The 14,688-nt window shown below is 39.1% G+C and overlaps 1 protein-coding gene across 2 annotated transcripts; it reads left to right on the top strand.

The window, feature by feature from the left end:
* Positions 1-5,117: 5,117 nt before the first annotated feature.
* LOC146461798 (uncharacterized) lies at positions 5,118-14,402 on the top strand. Of its 2 annotated transcripts, XM_085086402.1 has the most exons (4): positions 5,118-6,410; positions 6,547-6,823; positions 11,108-11,335; positions 12,668-14,402. In XM_085086402.1, the coding sequence occupies exons 2-4, from the start codon at positions 6,766-6,768 to the stop codon at positions 13,027-13,029; spliced, it is 648 nt and encodes a 215-aa protein (XP_084942528.1). In that variant the 5' UTR covers positions 5,118-6,410; positions 6,547-6,765; the 3' UTR covers positions 13,030-14,402. The 2 variants fall into 2 exon arrangements, with proteins under 2 accessions (XP_084942528.1, XP_084942527.1); XM_085086401.1 differs by having other exon boundaries at positions 5,118-6,823.
* Positions 14,403-14,688: the final 286 nt, after the last annotated feature.

The following is a 14,688-nucleotide window of genomic DNA, read 5'->3' as shown; positions in this document are numbered from 1 at the left end:
GGCTCAGTACACTTTCAAAACAAGCCAGAGAAGATCAACTATTACGTCAGACATGATGGGCAGTTCGTGCGTAATGAAGGAGAACAAGTATGTGCAGACTTCCCGTACGATGATAGGTGAAGAACCGGAAGCTTTGAAAAAGACCTTGAGCGGTTTGGGAACGGTTGTTAGCGGTGTTCAAAGGAACAAGACAATTGCCGCTGGTAAACAGAAGGGTTCAAAAGGTGTGGACAAAAGAGCGGACAAAAGCTTGCTTTTAAAACACAGAAGCCATGGTAGTCCTTACTCAAAAGCTGTATCAGACAGTGCTCTGAACTCACTCTTCCAGTACCCGAGGGATTCGAGTGAATTTCCTATGCACTCGATTTACGCAGGAGGGTGGCCACGAAAAGGATCGGTCATCGAGGTGGGGACTCGATCAATGATTGGCTACAAAAGCGTAGAACGTGAAAGAGACTCGTCTTGCCAAAACGTCGACCTAAACGGCCAAGTAAAATGTCCGCAAACGACAGAATCAAATAGAATTCAAAGGCGCGTTTCCTCTTCAAGGAAAAATAACGAGTTTCAGTCTCGTGTCACTTGCCGCATAACTGACTGTGAATGCAAAGGAGTATTGGAAAGTTATGTTTAACTGAAGTGAAGAGAACCCGGGTGCTGGTTCAGGAAATTGAAAGGAAAAATGCAAACTAAGATTCAAGAGAATTAGATACTATCACTACTCACAACAGCTTTATCTGAAAAGCGCTCGCTAAGCCATGTTAAATGCCGAACCGTTATCCACATAAATATATTATACAGTTGAAGCTCTCTACAACGGCCACCTTGGGGACAGAAAAAAGTGGCCGTTGTTGAGAGGTGGCCGTTATGGGGAGGTAGGGGTGTAATATGACACCTTTTTTTCGGGAAGTACAACATGTTTATTGTGCCAAGTTCATGTTTACTGTAGCCTATAACGGCAATCCAATCTTAAATAATACATATAGACAAAATACACAATAAAATGTAAATAATGTTTTGAATCAAAATGTTAACAAGACGAAATGAGGAAGGTTCGCAACATTCGCTATATTATTGTAGACAATTTATGCTTACTGCGGCATATAAATGGAACACAATCAAAATACGTATATCATTGAAATGGATACAGAAACGTAATGTTCCGAAGACAAATGTCGATTACTGCATCAGTTTATAAAAAAAGGTTTTTACAGAAAAGAACTGTAGTGGCCGTTGTCGAGAGGTTATTTTGGCAGTTGGGGACGTACTTTAGTGGCCGTTGCCGTTGTAGAGAGGTTTAAACAAGAGCTAATGTATGGACTGTCCGCCGGGGCAAAAAAATGTGGCCGTTGTAGAGAGGTGGCCGTTAGTGGAGGTTCGACTGTATTCGAGTTTGGTGGGCCGATACCTGTTTATAAAATCGATCCGATACGAGTATAGTATTTACCGATATTTGGCAATTAGTCTTCGCAAGAGAGGATGTTCATCCTCTCTTGGTCTTCGATATCGATAACGTGACGTCATCGTCAATAATAATAATAATAATAATAATAATAATAATAATAATAATAATAATAATAATAATAATAATGATAATAATAATAATAATAATAGTACGGAGTCCTAGTGTGTAAATGCCAAGTCAAGGTTTCTTTAAATGTGCATTAATTCAGTATAAAAGGTAATTTAAAGCTGACAAAAAAAAAAAGGTAAAGGTAAAAGAAGTCTTAGTCTTATCAAGATTTACAACAGTATGAATCGAAAGGTGTCGAAACAAGAGATATTTCTCGAGACTAGCGATGCTTTCAGTTATACCCATTATCGATAATATCGAATACTTGGTATCGAAAACGTCGTGCTACAGCAGTGCCGAACCGATATTGAAACAAAGAAACAAAGCATATGGATAAAGGGGTTAGTTTCTAGAGAAACTGTGGTGTAACGTCGGTGGGGAGTGAAACGAATGTCTGGTTTATCAACAGAGTTGATAACTAAAGGTAAATTGGCCACCGTAAAGAGATTCGAGTGCTGACGTTTCGAGTGTTTCACAGCGAATCAGCTTGAGCGATTCGCTCTGACGAAGGGCTTACGCTCGAAAAAGTGGCTAATGTTCCTTTAGTGATCAACTCGGTCGATAAACCCGAAACATTCGTTTAATTAAACGAAACAGCCTGTTCCGAATTTACTCCTAGAATCGCTTGAAAGAGCCGGTTATGTTTTAGAGCGCCGCCCACTACCATCTTCTGTTTTCATTGATCGTGTGGCAGACTGTTTAATTGAATGGCTGTGCAGCTAATATACCTGCCGGGGTGATATCAAACTGCAATCTTGCGCAAGCCTCAAATGAACGAAACAAATTCTGATCAACAAAGATCAATATCGCGCGTTCAATTTTTTGAGCGATGTTTTGAGCCCCAAACTTCACAATTATAAAGGCTAATTTTATAGCCCACGCGGCCATTTAAAATTAAACCCAGTAAACAATACAAGCAGAGGATGGTAAGCCTGTGTAGCAGCTATTAAACTTGACTGAAATTAAATTCACTGGTTCGTCGTTTAACAGCCATGCTTTGTAAATCAGTTAAGACAACTTCGTACTGTGGTGACACGACGCGCGAAGGAGTTCTAAGTTCATTGTTGGCGAGGCAACGAATGGTAAATATGCATGGGGAATATATGAGACGGCAAGACTAACAATTTGTCTGCGACCCCCATGCTTTTTAAGGCAAGAAAACAATTTGAGAGGCCAGCGATACGGCTTCGCGCGAAAAATCGAGACTGCGAGACCCGTGAAATATGACTCAGTATAATTTTGCGGGGCACATATTTTGTTAGACTCAGTATCACGTCAGTATTCGCCATCAGCTCGGCTGTTATTTCTCTTCAAGTAATTCTATCTCTTAGCAACGTCGCTTGAGGCTTAATCCCCTCATGCGGCTGCCTGACGACCAAATGCCGCCGCTTAGAGACCACCCGAGGCTGCTTTTTGATATTAAAAGAAAGAACTTGATATTTCAGTTCTTTCAGTAATGTCACGGGCGCCCTTCATCGGAAGGTCTTAGCTTCGACACCTGATAGGAGCACTCGGATTTTTTTCGAGTATGCCTGTGGCATTTACTGAGTCATACATCACTCTCAAATTTTAGCCCGTGCCTTGGAAAATGAACAACATTTGAATGAACAGAATATGTTTCACTTGTGACAACACGGGCAAAGGTTAGTGACGCAGCGTTGTTATTAAATAATTTTACTGTTTGGTTTCCTCTTGTTGGTACGGTTGGTTGCGCTAACATTGAAACCTGCATGTCAGTGTTTGAAGCTTCATTAAAACGTAACAAGTTCGACAGACATCTAAGTGAAATAAATACATTGAGAGCAATTTTGGTCTCATTTCATACATTCCCCTTTCGTTCAATGATTCAATCTTACTCTTCACCAACCAAAAGCCAAGTGAACCCCTCCCCGCGCAAAACTCCTCCGACCCACCCCAAGCAGTAAACAGTGACTGGCTCTTGACTATGAGGGTCTCAGTTCTCCCTTCACTAAGGGGGGGGGGGGGGGGTAAATTATGTTTTTTTTCAGTCGGAAAGTCTTGGGCTTTGGAAGAAACAAGTGTACAGCAACACTGCTTGCTTGTTGTTGTGCGAGCTAACCGGGCCCCCTGCTAGCCCCTTGGTATATATTAACAACTATTTTAATTCCTCGTAGCGCAGAGAACAAACTGAGAAACAAAGTACCAATAAAGTAAACAATGTCCATCTAAAACGTATAGGCTCCAATGGTAGACTCTAATTCACTAGCCTGTGCCGGTACAGCTGCTTGCTTCCCGGGAAAAAATCGGAGGGGAGTTGCTCCTCTCTAATTTTTCCCTTGGAAGTGGATGGTTGTGCACAGAGATCTCAGCTTTACATCGAACTGCCATTAGTATAATGGCCTATCATGAACCCCTCACACCTGTCAAACAGTTTAGGCTTTCTATAAGTTAAATCGATGATTTCTTTTTACCTTGTATCAGTTCAGTGTATATACTTTATTGTTAAGAATAGCACTTACTTTCGATGGACGAGATCTCTATGTAAAATTCTTTATTGTTGCAAAAATTCCAGGTGAAATTTTACAGAGGAAGAAGAAGAAAGAGGTCCAATAACCGAGGTTAGGAGGTGATACTCGTGAATGTAAGCTATTTTTACGTACGTATGTGCTGTCTTCACCATTTCGGTCTGCAATATATAAATAGAGTTTACGGCTAGATTTGACTATTCTGGGTTTTCCTGATCTGAAATTAAGGATGGTGCCTACTATTGTTACTGCGCATACGTTCTGCGCATCTCGTGATACTCGGGTTTCCTATGGGTGGTGCCTGCTAATACAGGGATATTTTTGCGCAGTTTAAAACTATTCGGGGAAAGCAGAACTTAGCAAGTGCTTTTGGTATCCAAAAGAAAATTGGGGCTAACCATGCATTTTTTAGAGACCGATAAAACGTAGAATTACGTTTTAGAGTGTACTATATTTCGTAAACGTAATTCTACATTGTATCGGTCTCTGCTTCTCTTATCATTTGTATTTGTTAAGCCGATAAGATCAACAATTCATCCAACGCACAGCAGCAGGATTATCGTCCACAGTTGTTGCTTAGACATTACTCTTTAAAAAAAGAAAACCCGTACTTTTCTTTCTAATTTACTGTTTTTTAGAATAATTGTTGCTTAATTTTCTCTAAAAACTGCGTGGTTACCCCCAATTTGCTTTTTTGATTTCCACAGCCCTTGCTAAGATCTGCTTTCCCCGCATAGTCATAAAACGCGCAAAAATACTTCGCTGTTAGTAGGCACTGTCCTTAAGGTGGATATATCTACCGTTTTGTCCATTGAAAGGGCAAATATCGAATGCGCCAGTGGTCTGTAACAAGTTATGAAATGAAGCACCTGGCATACAAGCATAATGAGAAATGATTAGCGTTTCTAACAAGAGCTCTCTTGGTTTCAATCGGTTTGGACACACGCCGCTCCATCTATGTATCACTGATCCTATCCAGGGAGGAGGTTGGGGAGTAGCAATTCTCCTTGCTGCTTCCGGGTTAAGCTTTAGCTCCTGTGCTGATTCCTGTGGCTCGCGATACTAAGTAAAGAAAAGTTTAAGTCGCGAGAGGAAAGTACTAAGTTTTTCCACTCTTTCTGACAGGGTAAATAAAACAGTTCGAGCGACATTTATTTCCGTGTATTAGATTTTTAGAGCATTTAATTTTAAGCTTTGTAAATATTTTTCAATCTTTCATTATTATGGAAATTGTAAAGAAAAAAAATACTGTAATTCTTAGCCCAAAGTGTTTTTCATTTAAGATATTACTATTATAAATTATGGGACTTTTTTAAAACACCTAAGAACTTTTCGTTTACAAAGAATCTTAGAAAAAAGATACAGATTTTGCGTGTGGGAATCAATTTCGCCAGGGCTCCTGATTTCGCTCTATAAAACTAAACGCACTAAGCAGCTTTAAAGCTCATTTGAATGAAAAACGCCAAAACGGATGTCGTATTTCTCAAAAGATAAAACAAATAACCACGCGGTACCTTAAAATGCCCAATTAACTCTTTTAGGTGCTTTTATGAAATATCCCTTATTTTAGTTTTGCCGTCGTTATGCAAGCTGGCAAACTCGAGAGCCTCTTTAAGGCTAATTTGAGAGCTTTTGTAGAATCGAGCGCTGTCACCATAATTGGCGCCAAAGCGGCAATTTTCCCGCCTAAATCACACGCGTGTGTCAGTTGAGGCAGCATCGAGGCGACAGCGGCTTCTTTTGTTTAAGATAAGAAAATAGCCGAGAGTTACAAATAAGTGCTTCCTTAGCTTTTTACCGTGTATTTACGAAATATATTTTGACATGTTTCTTGCTTAAAATTCTGTATTTTCTTTTACAAATCAGTCAACAGCGTGAGTATTTTTAAAGCGATTATTTGTTTTCGGTCGAGCAAACCATGACGAACTCCGGCACTCCGCTAATAGCTCCTGGCGAATTTAAATGTTTTAATATACATGAAAACCTGTCGACTTTTTTCTTGAAATTTCGACCAAAACTTCCGCTAGTTATTCAATGATTCACAGCAAAACGAATTCAGTGAATTTGAATTTGTCAGCTGAAGAGAAAAATATTAGAAAAACCGCATCTGAAACTTTCCACCGGAGACTTTTAGCAATTCTGTATCTGAAGAAAATTTTTTTAATGATATTTACTTTTCTTCTGAACGAAATATTAATAATTTTTCCATTAAAAGTCTCTTTGCTAAAGGCGCCGGACGGCCTGACTAAGACAAAGCCCATGTCATTGCTGGAAAAAAACTTTGTAGGAGTTTAGGTCATTCCGCCTCATGACTTTCCAGTGCGTGGTCTATCACGTTGACGGAGGCTGTCGAGGTACATGAAGTGATAGCATACAAGTGTCTTGTAGACTGAACTGAAATTCGGGTTTCTTAATTGAGGCTTCCAGTTGTGGTCAACATTGTTGTTCTAGTTTAAAGAACATTTTTCACTCGGCAATTTTCATTGCAAGGCGGTTGTCCAAGTTTGTCCCGTCACGCGGCGATCATACAGAACGAAACGACAACACGGAACATTCCGCACCAATCGTTACCAAGAAGTTGCCAACAGACGTTGTCAGTGAAAATCGGGAAGATGTGTCGCGCTTAGCCTTTTATCTGCGAACCGTAACTGAGGGAACAATCGTTTGCGGTTGAATCATTGTTGAAGTTGAAGACTGCAGGTAAAAGAGATGGAAAGTGGAGTCCTTTTACTTATCCTGTCTGTAATTGTACTCCCTACGGAGTCAGGTTAGTGAGCAATTAGTATTGAAATATAAAATATTCGTCAGCGGGATATAAAAACTCCGTAATATCACTCTGTTGTTAGCCCGTCTCTCTAAACAGCACTTAGCGTCGTGGTTTTAATTCTTTAACAGCGACTTTTAATCTGTGCATGCATCAGTTGTCCCTTGTTTATCGATGTTCTGTTAATGTTTGGAAATAATCAAAACAAAGTCGTGTTTTCGTATCCTATTCGAGGAAATTTGAACGCGCCTCTCGAAATAACACTACCACATAGATAAGGGCTCTGTGGCCGTTGTTTAATAAGTGAATTTGCAAATAGCTTGATGGTGTTGACGATTCTTTGAAGAACAGCACCTGTTTAAATGGCTCATTTTGTGAATGGTTCGTTGTTAAACTGCGTCCTTCTGCTCTATATAAACATAAACCTGTTCCTTTCATTGGTGGATTTTAAACTCTGGCTACCTACAATCAGATACTTACCTAAAAGAACTCATGCAAGCGATTATGCTTTGATAGGCTCAGTTTACAACTGAAAAGCTTGAGAAATACGCCAATGACCAAAAATACTCTTTTCAGATCCTTTTAAGGCGGTTTGTATCTGTTCCACTAAGCTAAAGCTTCAATTCCCTGCTTCCAGCTTATTGTTCACGTCGTGCAGACCTTTCCTGCCAAAAACACTAATATGACACGGCCCTTTATAATACAGACGGCCGCTGAAGAAGGTCATATTGGTTTCTGGATTCGCCGTCTTCCACGATCCACGCAATGTAAAGACATATATTGTGTGCGCCAGTTCAATTTTGTTTTCGATTCTGTCTGTTTAAAAGATAACAAACATTCATGTAAGAGATGTTAGACGATATTCCAAACACAGCTGTTCAATTTTGCTCTTAATTTTGAAGTCATCTTCATCAGACCAGATGGGAAATTTTAAAGAGAAATTCAATTCTTCCCAATGTCGCTTAGACATCTTGATATCAAATAATATATTGGTTCAAAAGAATATCGTGTGAATACGCTGTCCTTCAATTATGCTTTTGTGATGACATTTTATTTTAGTCTTAGTATTTTTTTACACCTAAAACCACTCTTTTTCCAATGTCAATAACAATTAATTCACAATTTTTGTATTTACAAATTAATTCATGTGTGTTTTTCTTATTAACATGCAAAGAGGAAAAACACACACATTTTCAGGTCATTTGCTTATTCAGTCTGTCGGGTAACATTATCGCTCTTGAGTGTTCATGAATTTCATTATTTTTAAGTCATTATGCAACGCAGAATTTTTTATATCCTCTCTATTCACCGGAAATGCACACATCGTGTTTTACACGGATCTGCTCGCTTGGTGGGTGAAGCCGAATCAAGGATACCCAACGGTTTATATCTAGGTGAATATCTCTTCGTATATAACCTGGCTAAATCGCATCAGAAATTCGAATTGAAAATAAGCTTTTCCTTTGGTGATTTGTCAGCTAAAATTTTACTAACAGGGAAAAATTAACTTCTCTTTGTCTTCGAAGGAAAGAAAAATGTCGAGGAAAGAGCGAAATGAAGCCAGCCAAGATTTTCGCCGAGCCAAAAACAGTTTGTAAATTCGGGAAATAGAGATTTCTGTGACTAAAATATTCAGCTAAAATTCTGATCAGATCAAGCCGTGGTAAAACCCATTTCCCGCTGATAATTTTAGTAGGTAAAGGATAAAGATGATACCGAGAATTTGGATTGTCTCGAGTGGAGACAAAATACACCACTACTGAACAGCGATTGAAAACCAGTAGAGAACTGTGCTTATTTTTCTGATAATTAGCTTTAAAAATTTTGCCTTTCACTTGTATATTTGAGGATTAGCTCCTCTGCAATATTTAAATTCGCTTAGCCCGATGATGGCATAGATTTTGCTGAACTGATAACATCTTTCTCGTTTCTTGTTTTCTCCTTTCAAGGGCCCCAAAACTGTCTAGGAAAACAGAAAACGACAGTTTGAATTTTTTCTTCAACGTTCTTGATGCCGGGTTGCCTTCGATGAATGCACGTTGTAAGGTTTTGCCCTTTTTGTATCTGTTTATCATTTCCCGATTCAGTGACTTAAGAGTCTCGCATGTCAGCCTTAACTGAGCCGGAACTGAGATCACCCAGTTCAAGTTTTGTTTAGATATCGTAGATACCTTTTCTACGAATCGGAAGCATTGATCAGGCGTTTTGTAATCCATCTTGGTTTTGATCGTTGTGTAATCTATTTTGGTTTTGTGACCACCTGACCTGATATTGGTCTTCTTCTTCTTCTTCTCTTTCTTTTTAGACCATTATAACATCGGTGAATAAAGAAAAAAACTAAGGGGGGGGGGGGAGGGGGGAAGGGTGGCAAAGTTAAGGTGAAATTTAGATACGATCACTCATGATATCGTCACGTGATAAACCCCTGGGGAGTTTATTAGATTTTCGTTTTCTACTGGGGAGTTTACAAGAAACATGGTGATAAAAGGCAGGTGTTGGTTTAACTTCATCGAGAAAGTATACCAAAATATTGCCATTTTTACACTTAAATCTTATAAAACATTAATCCGACTGAAGTAAGGAAACATCCAGAAGCGCCCTGCAAGGGTTCCGCTCTCAGTGAACGTCTTACATCGAAGGACTCGGTAAAATCACCTCAGATTTTTGGATTTAATTGTACGTCATGAAAACCTGATCTTTCGAAATGTCGAGATCTCATAAGCCCTTAGCAAGGAAAATGTTTTGTATTGTCGGAAGGAAAATAATTACGTTTGTAGTGCTATATACAAGTACCGCTAGGATTTTCAAACTGAACCACGGCCAACAGCAACTCGTGAACTCAGGAGCTTGAGATAACGCAATGTTTAAAACACGAGCAGTAGTGTTTTATGGGGATTTAAAACCACGATGCGCAGTCGAGTGGTTTAAGACCTGATAATACACGAGTCGTGCTGCGAGTTTTTTGAACGGCTTCAAAAACATTTCTGGAAAAATGTGTTTTAAGAGAGTTCATAACAATGATGCTTTTGTGAACGTTGGAAAAACATTTAACACCGCATACTAATAAGGAGAAGGTTTTATCGGGTTTTAAAACCACTGCACGTGATTTTTAATCGACCATTTGATAGGTCAATGGGCTTATGAATTATTAATGTATTTTTGAAATTCAGGTAGCTAACAATATAATAACAAAAAAATACATTTATGTAGCGCTGAAACTTTAAAAAAATATTCAATGCTAAAGAAATATATCAGTTAAAAACTACAATTATCTAATTAAAAATAATTCAAAAACGGTCAAGTTACTTTGTTAGGCTTTGTTAAAACGATAACTTTTAAGATGTCAACATTGGATTAAACGATCTCAAATAAAAGGAAAGGGTATTCCACAACGATGGACCTCCGTTTCTTCGACTTGAAAGTTCAGCTAAAACAATCAAACAGCTCAAAATCAGTGTATAAAGTATTCCAAATAATTCTTGAAAAGGCCCCAGGCCCTAAACGAACTGGGAAAAAAATAAACAGCATTTTAAACATTTAATTTTTTTGTTAAATTTCCCTGTTTAATTCGGTATCTCTGAACAGTGCAGTGTAGTTGTCGACATCAGAAGATTGTCAAGTCTCAGATCTAAATCACCTTCCCCGTGAAGTTTATTTCACTCACTCATTCTCTCATCCTCTTCGACCCCGGTGAGGCATAATAACGCAGAGTTCAATTCAAACGCCTTGCCAATTTCAGAATTTATGACTCCCACATTCAAGAATGAGCCAGTTCTGTTCATGTCATTGAGAAAACTGTTCGGTTAAAGGCGAAGTATCACGAAAATTTGCTGTCATTTCAAAACCCAAAAATGTTTGACTTTCGGCAGAAACAACGAAATAATTGTCAAGTTTGTTAAAAATTATCACCCCACTGCAATTAAACTGTCGATTAGTGCCCTCTGGCCAGATACAGGGTAGGCCGGTTTGAATTGAAACTTGAAAAATATTAGGCTAATGTTTTTCAAGTTCTCGCATTTTTGTTTCCAAAATGCGCTAGAACAGATCACAAGTTGTTTCTTTCAAGAATTGAGTTGATTTCGTTCCTCTCGTCATTCTAGAATTATTTGGCAGGTGATTGAAGGTCTTATTTCATCATTTTTAACAAAAGATATCAAAAACCCCATGATACTTCCCCTTAAGACATTATAAGGTACTTAATCAAAGTACGTTTATCAAAGAGAAATTTATTACCAAATGTCTTTTAGGGGAAGAAGGCGTTAAGCTATTTTTTTACTCCAATGTTAGCGTCCATTTTATGCTTCTGCAACTCACCGTCGTGTCTACAAGCCGTCTGTGAATCAAGTCATCGATGTTTCACCAGACTAGCAAGAAAAGCAAGTGTTGATGGGAATGTTTCGACGAGCATTGTATACGGCTGCATAGACGCTCGGAATTCAAGCGACGTCTGTTCTGAGTCTGCGCACATGATGTGCTGTGATAAGCAACTATGCAATATGCCCAACATGTTAAGGAGTAAGTAGGAGTATCTTCTTTATTAAAGGGACTATGTCAGCTGGAGCACATGCGCAGTAGAGTCCGGTTAAGACTAATTTGCATAGAACTCGTCGCGGGATTTTTGCTTTTCCGCCATTGCAAAAGCTTTCAAAAATATCGCAACACTGAAAAAACTTCTGTAAATACTAAAGAACGTTTGTAAATAAAAACTTCAGCTACCTTTCCGAAGATGAAGGTGATTCAAACAGACGAAAACAACTCTAAAAACGTTTGCCAACAAATATAAATTGCTTCTCATCAACGCGCGCATGCGGCTGGGGTGACATAGTCTCTTTAATGCTTACTATACCAGTGAGGCTTTGTTTCTAAAATTGCTAAAAGATGCCAGGACGCATGTCACAAACGAACTTAGCACCTGGATGGAGAGGGGGGGGGGGGGGGGTGGTGGAGGTGGACGCCTTAACTCGAAAAAGTCTATTCTTTTCCTCATCAAAACCCTAAAAATGGCGTTCAAAATCTTTCTCCCCCTGAAGGTCCACCAGAAAATGTCTGGACCAAAAAAGTTCCAAATCGCCAGATTTCAAACCCGAGAAAGATCTTCGTATCTCTTCGACACTAATATTCCTCAGTTTCTCCCTGGGCTTTGCACATGGCAGGGATTCTAGTTTTTTGCAATTGGCAATTGTGTGGGAAAAGATAATGATTCTCATGCAAAGTTAAGCCATCTCAGCTAACAGTCTTCAGTTGTTAACATTTCTCAGCTATAAGTTTAAAAAAAGTGCCAATTCTCAGCTATCAGTTAATCCACTTGCATCTCTCTATTTAAGGACGGTGCCTACTATTGTTACTGCGCATACGTTCTGCGCATCGCGAGATACTCGGGTTTCCTATGGGTGGTGCCTACTAATACAGGAATATTTTTGCGCGGTTTAAAACTATACGGAGAAAGCAGAACTCACCAAATGCCTTTGGTATCCCAAACAAAAATTGGGGGTAACCATGCATTTTTCAGAGAAAATTAAGCTTCAGTTTAGGAAAAAATCCCATACATTGCTTTATATTTTGGCGCTTTTTAGAGATATTGTGGCTTAATTATCTCTGAAAAATGCGTGGTTACCCCCAATTTTCTTTTTGGATTCCAATAGGCCTTACTAAGATCTGCTTTTCCAGCATAGTCATAAACCGCACAAAAATACTCGATATTAGTAGGCACCGTCCTTAAGATAGGTGTTTGCAAAATGTGACTCGTCACTTTAGCATGCACCGAAATTGTTGTTTTTAATGCATATAAATAGAGCCGACGTTAAATATTTCTCATCTTAAATACTTTATTTGCTTCAATCATTTTAGAGGTCACCAAAGTCCTTGACAGAAGATCTCCAGTGCATACCACGCATGCGCCAAAGGTCAGCAAAAACACGGAGCTAGAGTGCAACTGTGCATCTTCGTATCCCGCAATGCGAGTGGCCAGCGTAGCCGCACCTTGCGCGTTAATCCTGACTGTCATCCTATTATCATTAGCAATGTGTCGCAAGATGTCACGCTACCAGAAAAATAGAAATACGCAGATAGAATGCAACATAAAAAGTAGATTGTCACACGTTATTCCACTTGGAAACTCCAAGGACCCAGGTATCCCAAAATCCTTCAGTACATGGAGTACAAGTTGTTACTGTCATCACGAGTTAGTTACCAATTCTCACAGCGTGTGAGGAGAAGAGGAGGACCTGGGAAATTACTTCAATCCACAATTTCATTTGCCTTGTTGCGTATTAGTTGTTCCTCAATCCATATATGCTTAATAGGCAAAGGGGGACTGTGCAAGCAGGGACCATGCTAATAGACTCCAAATGTTAATTAAGGCAAAAAAGTAGATCCAATGAAGCATAAAAGGAAGCTTTTCACTAGGGAACCTCTGGTATGATATTACTGATAGTCTGCTTGATCAGGAAAAGTAATATTTAATTTGAATTCGTTTTGAACTTGAACTGGGAGCCGCATCACGGCCCATTGTAACTTAACAGTTGCATGCGATGATGGTTTAGCTAAACTCGTACATATAGATATACAAATTACAACGATACGTTACGTCCAAACCTTGAGAATGCTGTCAAACAAAAGAGGTATCTAAAGGCAAACTATAAACAACAAGAAGCACACCACACAATCTCAATTAAACTAGGTTCACATGAACCAAGTTTAATGATGGTCTAGCTCTCACGACATTCCTGTAGCTCAGTGGTAGAGCATCCGAACTAGTGATCGGAAGGTCATAGGTTCTACACCTGTTGGGAGCACTCGGATTTCGTTTTTCCGAGTATGCCTGTGTCACTCACGGACTGAAAAATAAACCTATCATTTATTTACCAGGCTTAAGACATAACATCACATTTTTTTACACAATCTCCTCGATATGGCCAGCCATATTACTAAAGGAGTGGCAGCCAGGGACAGCTGTTTGTCCTTGCTAGGATTCATCAGCATGGCATAGCCACAGGCTGTGAGCTGTTACTCCAGTGAGGGCCACAAGTGGCTGTACGTATGCGTAAGGTACCAGCCACGAAATAGGACAGTTTCACCATGGCGTCATTAGAAACAGATACCAGAATCCTTCAGTATTTTGTTTTCCCGTGCTACTTGGAGCTATAATCGGTTGTTTGCTCTCCACTGGGATTACAAAATTTAAATTTGAAAAGGAAAACGATATGAATTCTGGTAGTTATGTCTGCCTGGAAAGCAGTTTAAATTAAAAATTAGATATTGTAATATCAAATAAGCATGTCGTAAAACAAGAAATAGGCGGTTTACAATTCAGTATGCAGCTATAAGAATATTTATACAAATTATATTTATATTAACTCAAGTTGATTCGGTAAAGTTCTGAAAAACCGCCAGGAGTTAAAGTAGGGGCAAAGGTCACATGTCATATTGGATCACGGGGAAAAGGAATTTCGAGGGCTGATGAATAGGGTGGGGGAAGGGATCTAGATAACAATTCATGAAAAATAATAAAAAATACCACGAATACTGATGTGGCTCAAGTTTATCATCATTTAAAGTCCAGCAGTTAGTTGCAAGTTATTGCAAGATCGAAAATTTCAAATTACGCTCAAAAGCTGACTAAATTAAACTTTGAGGTGTAAATGGCACCAAAGATATTAGGGACTTTAAGATACGGTGACTACGGACTACAGACTACGGTTGGACGCAAGGTTTTCTTACTATGGAGGACTGGGCCGAATACACAACAGTGGCGCGAAAATACGAAGTTAAGATCGCAGACTACAGACACCGGACTACGAACAAAGCGCGAAGTAAACTCAAGAAAAAAAACTCGCTTACTTTTTCATATTTTGCGTCCAGAATGTCTT

This window comes from Pavona decussata, unplaced genomic scaffold (assembly GCF_977016875.1).
Source record: "Pavona decussata unplaced genomic scaffold, jaPavDecu1.1 SCAFFOLD_195, whole genome shotgun sequence".
Classification (NCBI taxonomy): domain Eukaryota; kingdom Metazoa; phylum Cnidaria; class Anthozoa; order Scleractinia; family Agariciidae; genus Pavona; species Pavona decussata.
The sequence above is the reverse complement of the archived record's forward strand: the minus strand, read 5'-3'. Positions and strand labels throughout refer to the sequence as shown.

What these genes read in the sequence shown, in the direction of transcription:
- LOC146461798 (XM_085086402.1), top strand. Translation starts at nt 6,766, where the DNA reads ATGGAAAGTGGAGTCCTTTTACTTATCCTGTCTGTAATTGTACTCCCT. An exon ending in TGTACTCCCTACGGAGTCAG is followed by an intron (nt 6,824 to 11,107) that starts GTTAGTGAGCAA and finishes CTCCAATGTTAG; the next exon opens with CGTCCATTTTATGCTTCTGC. An exon ending in TATGCCCAACATGTTAAGGA is followed by an intron (nt 11,336 to 12,667) that starts GTAAGTAGGAGT and finishes CAATCATTTTAG; the next exon opens with AGGTCACCAAAGTCCTTGAC.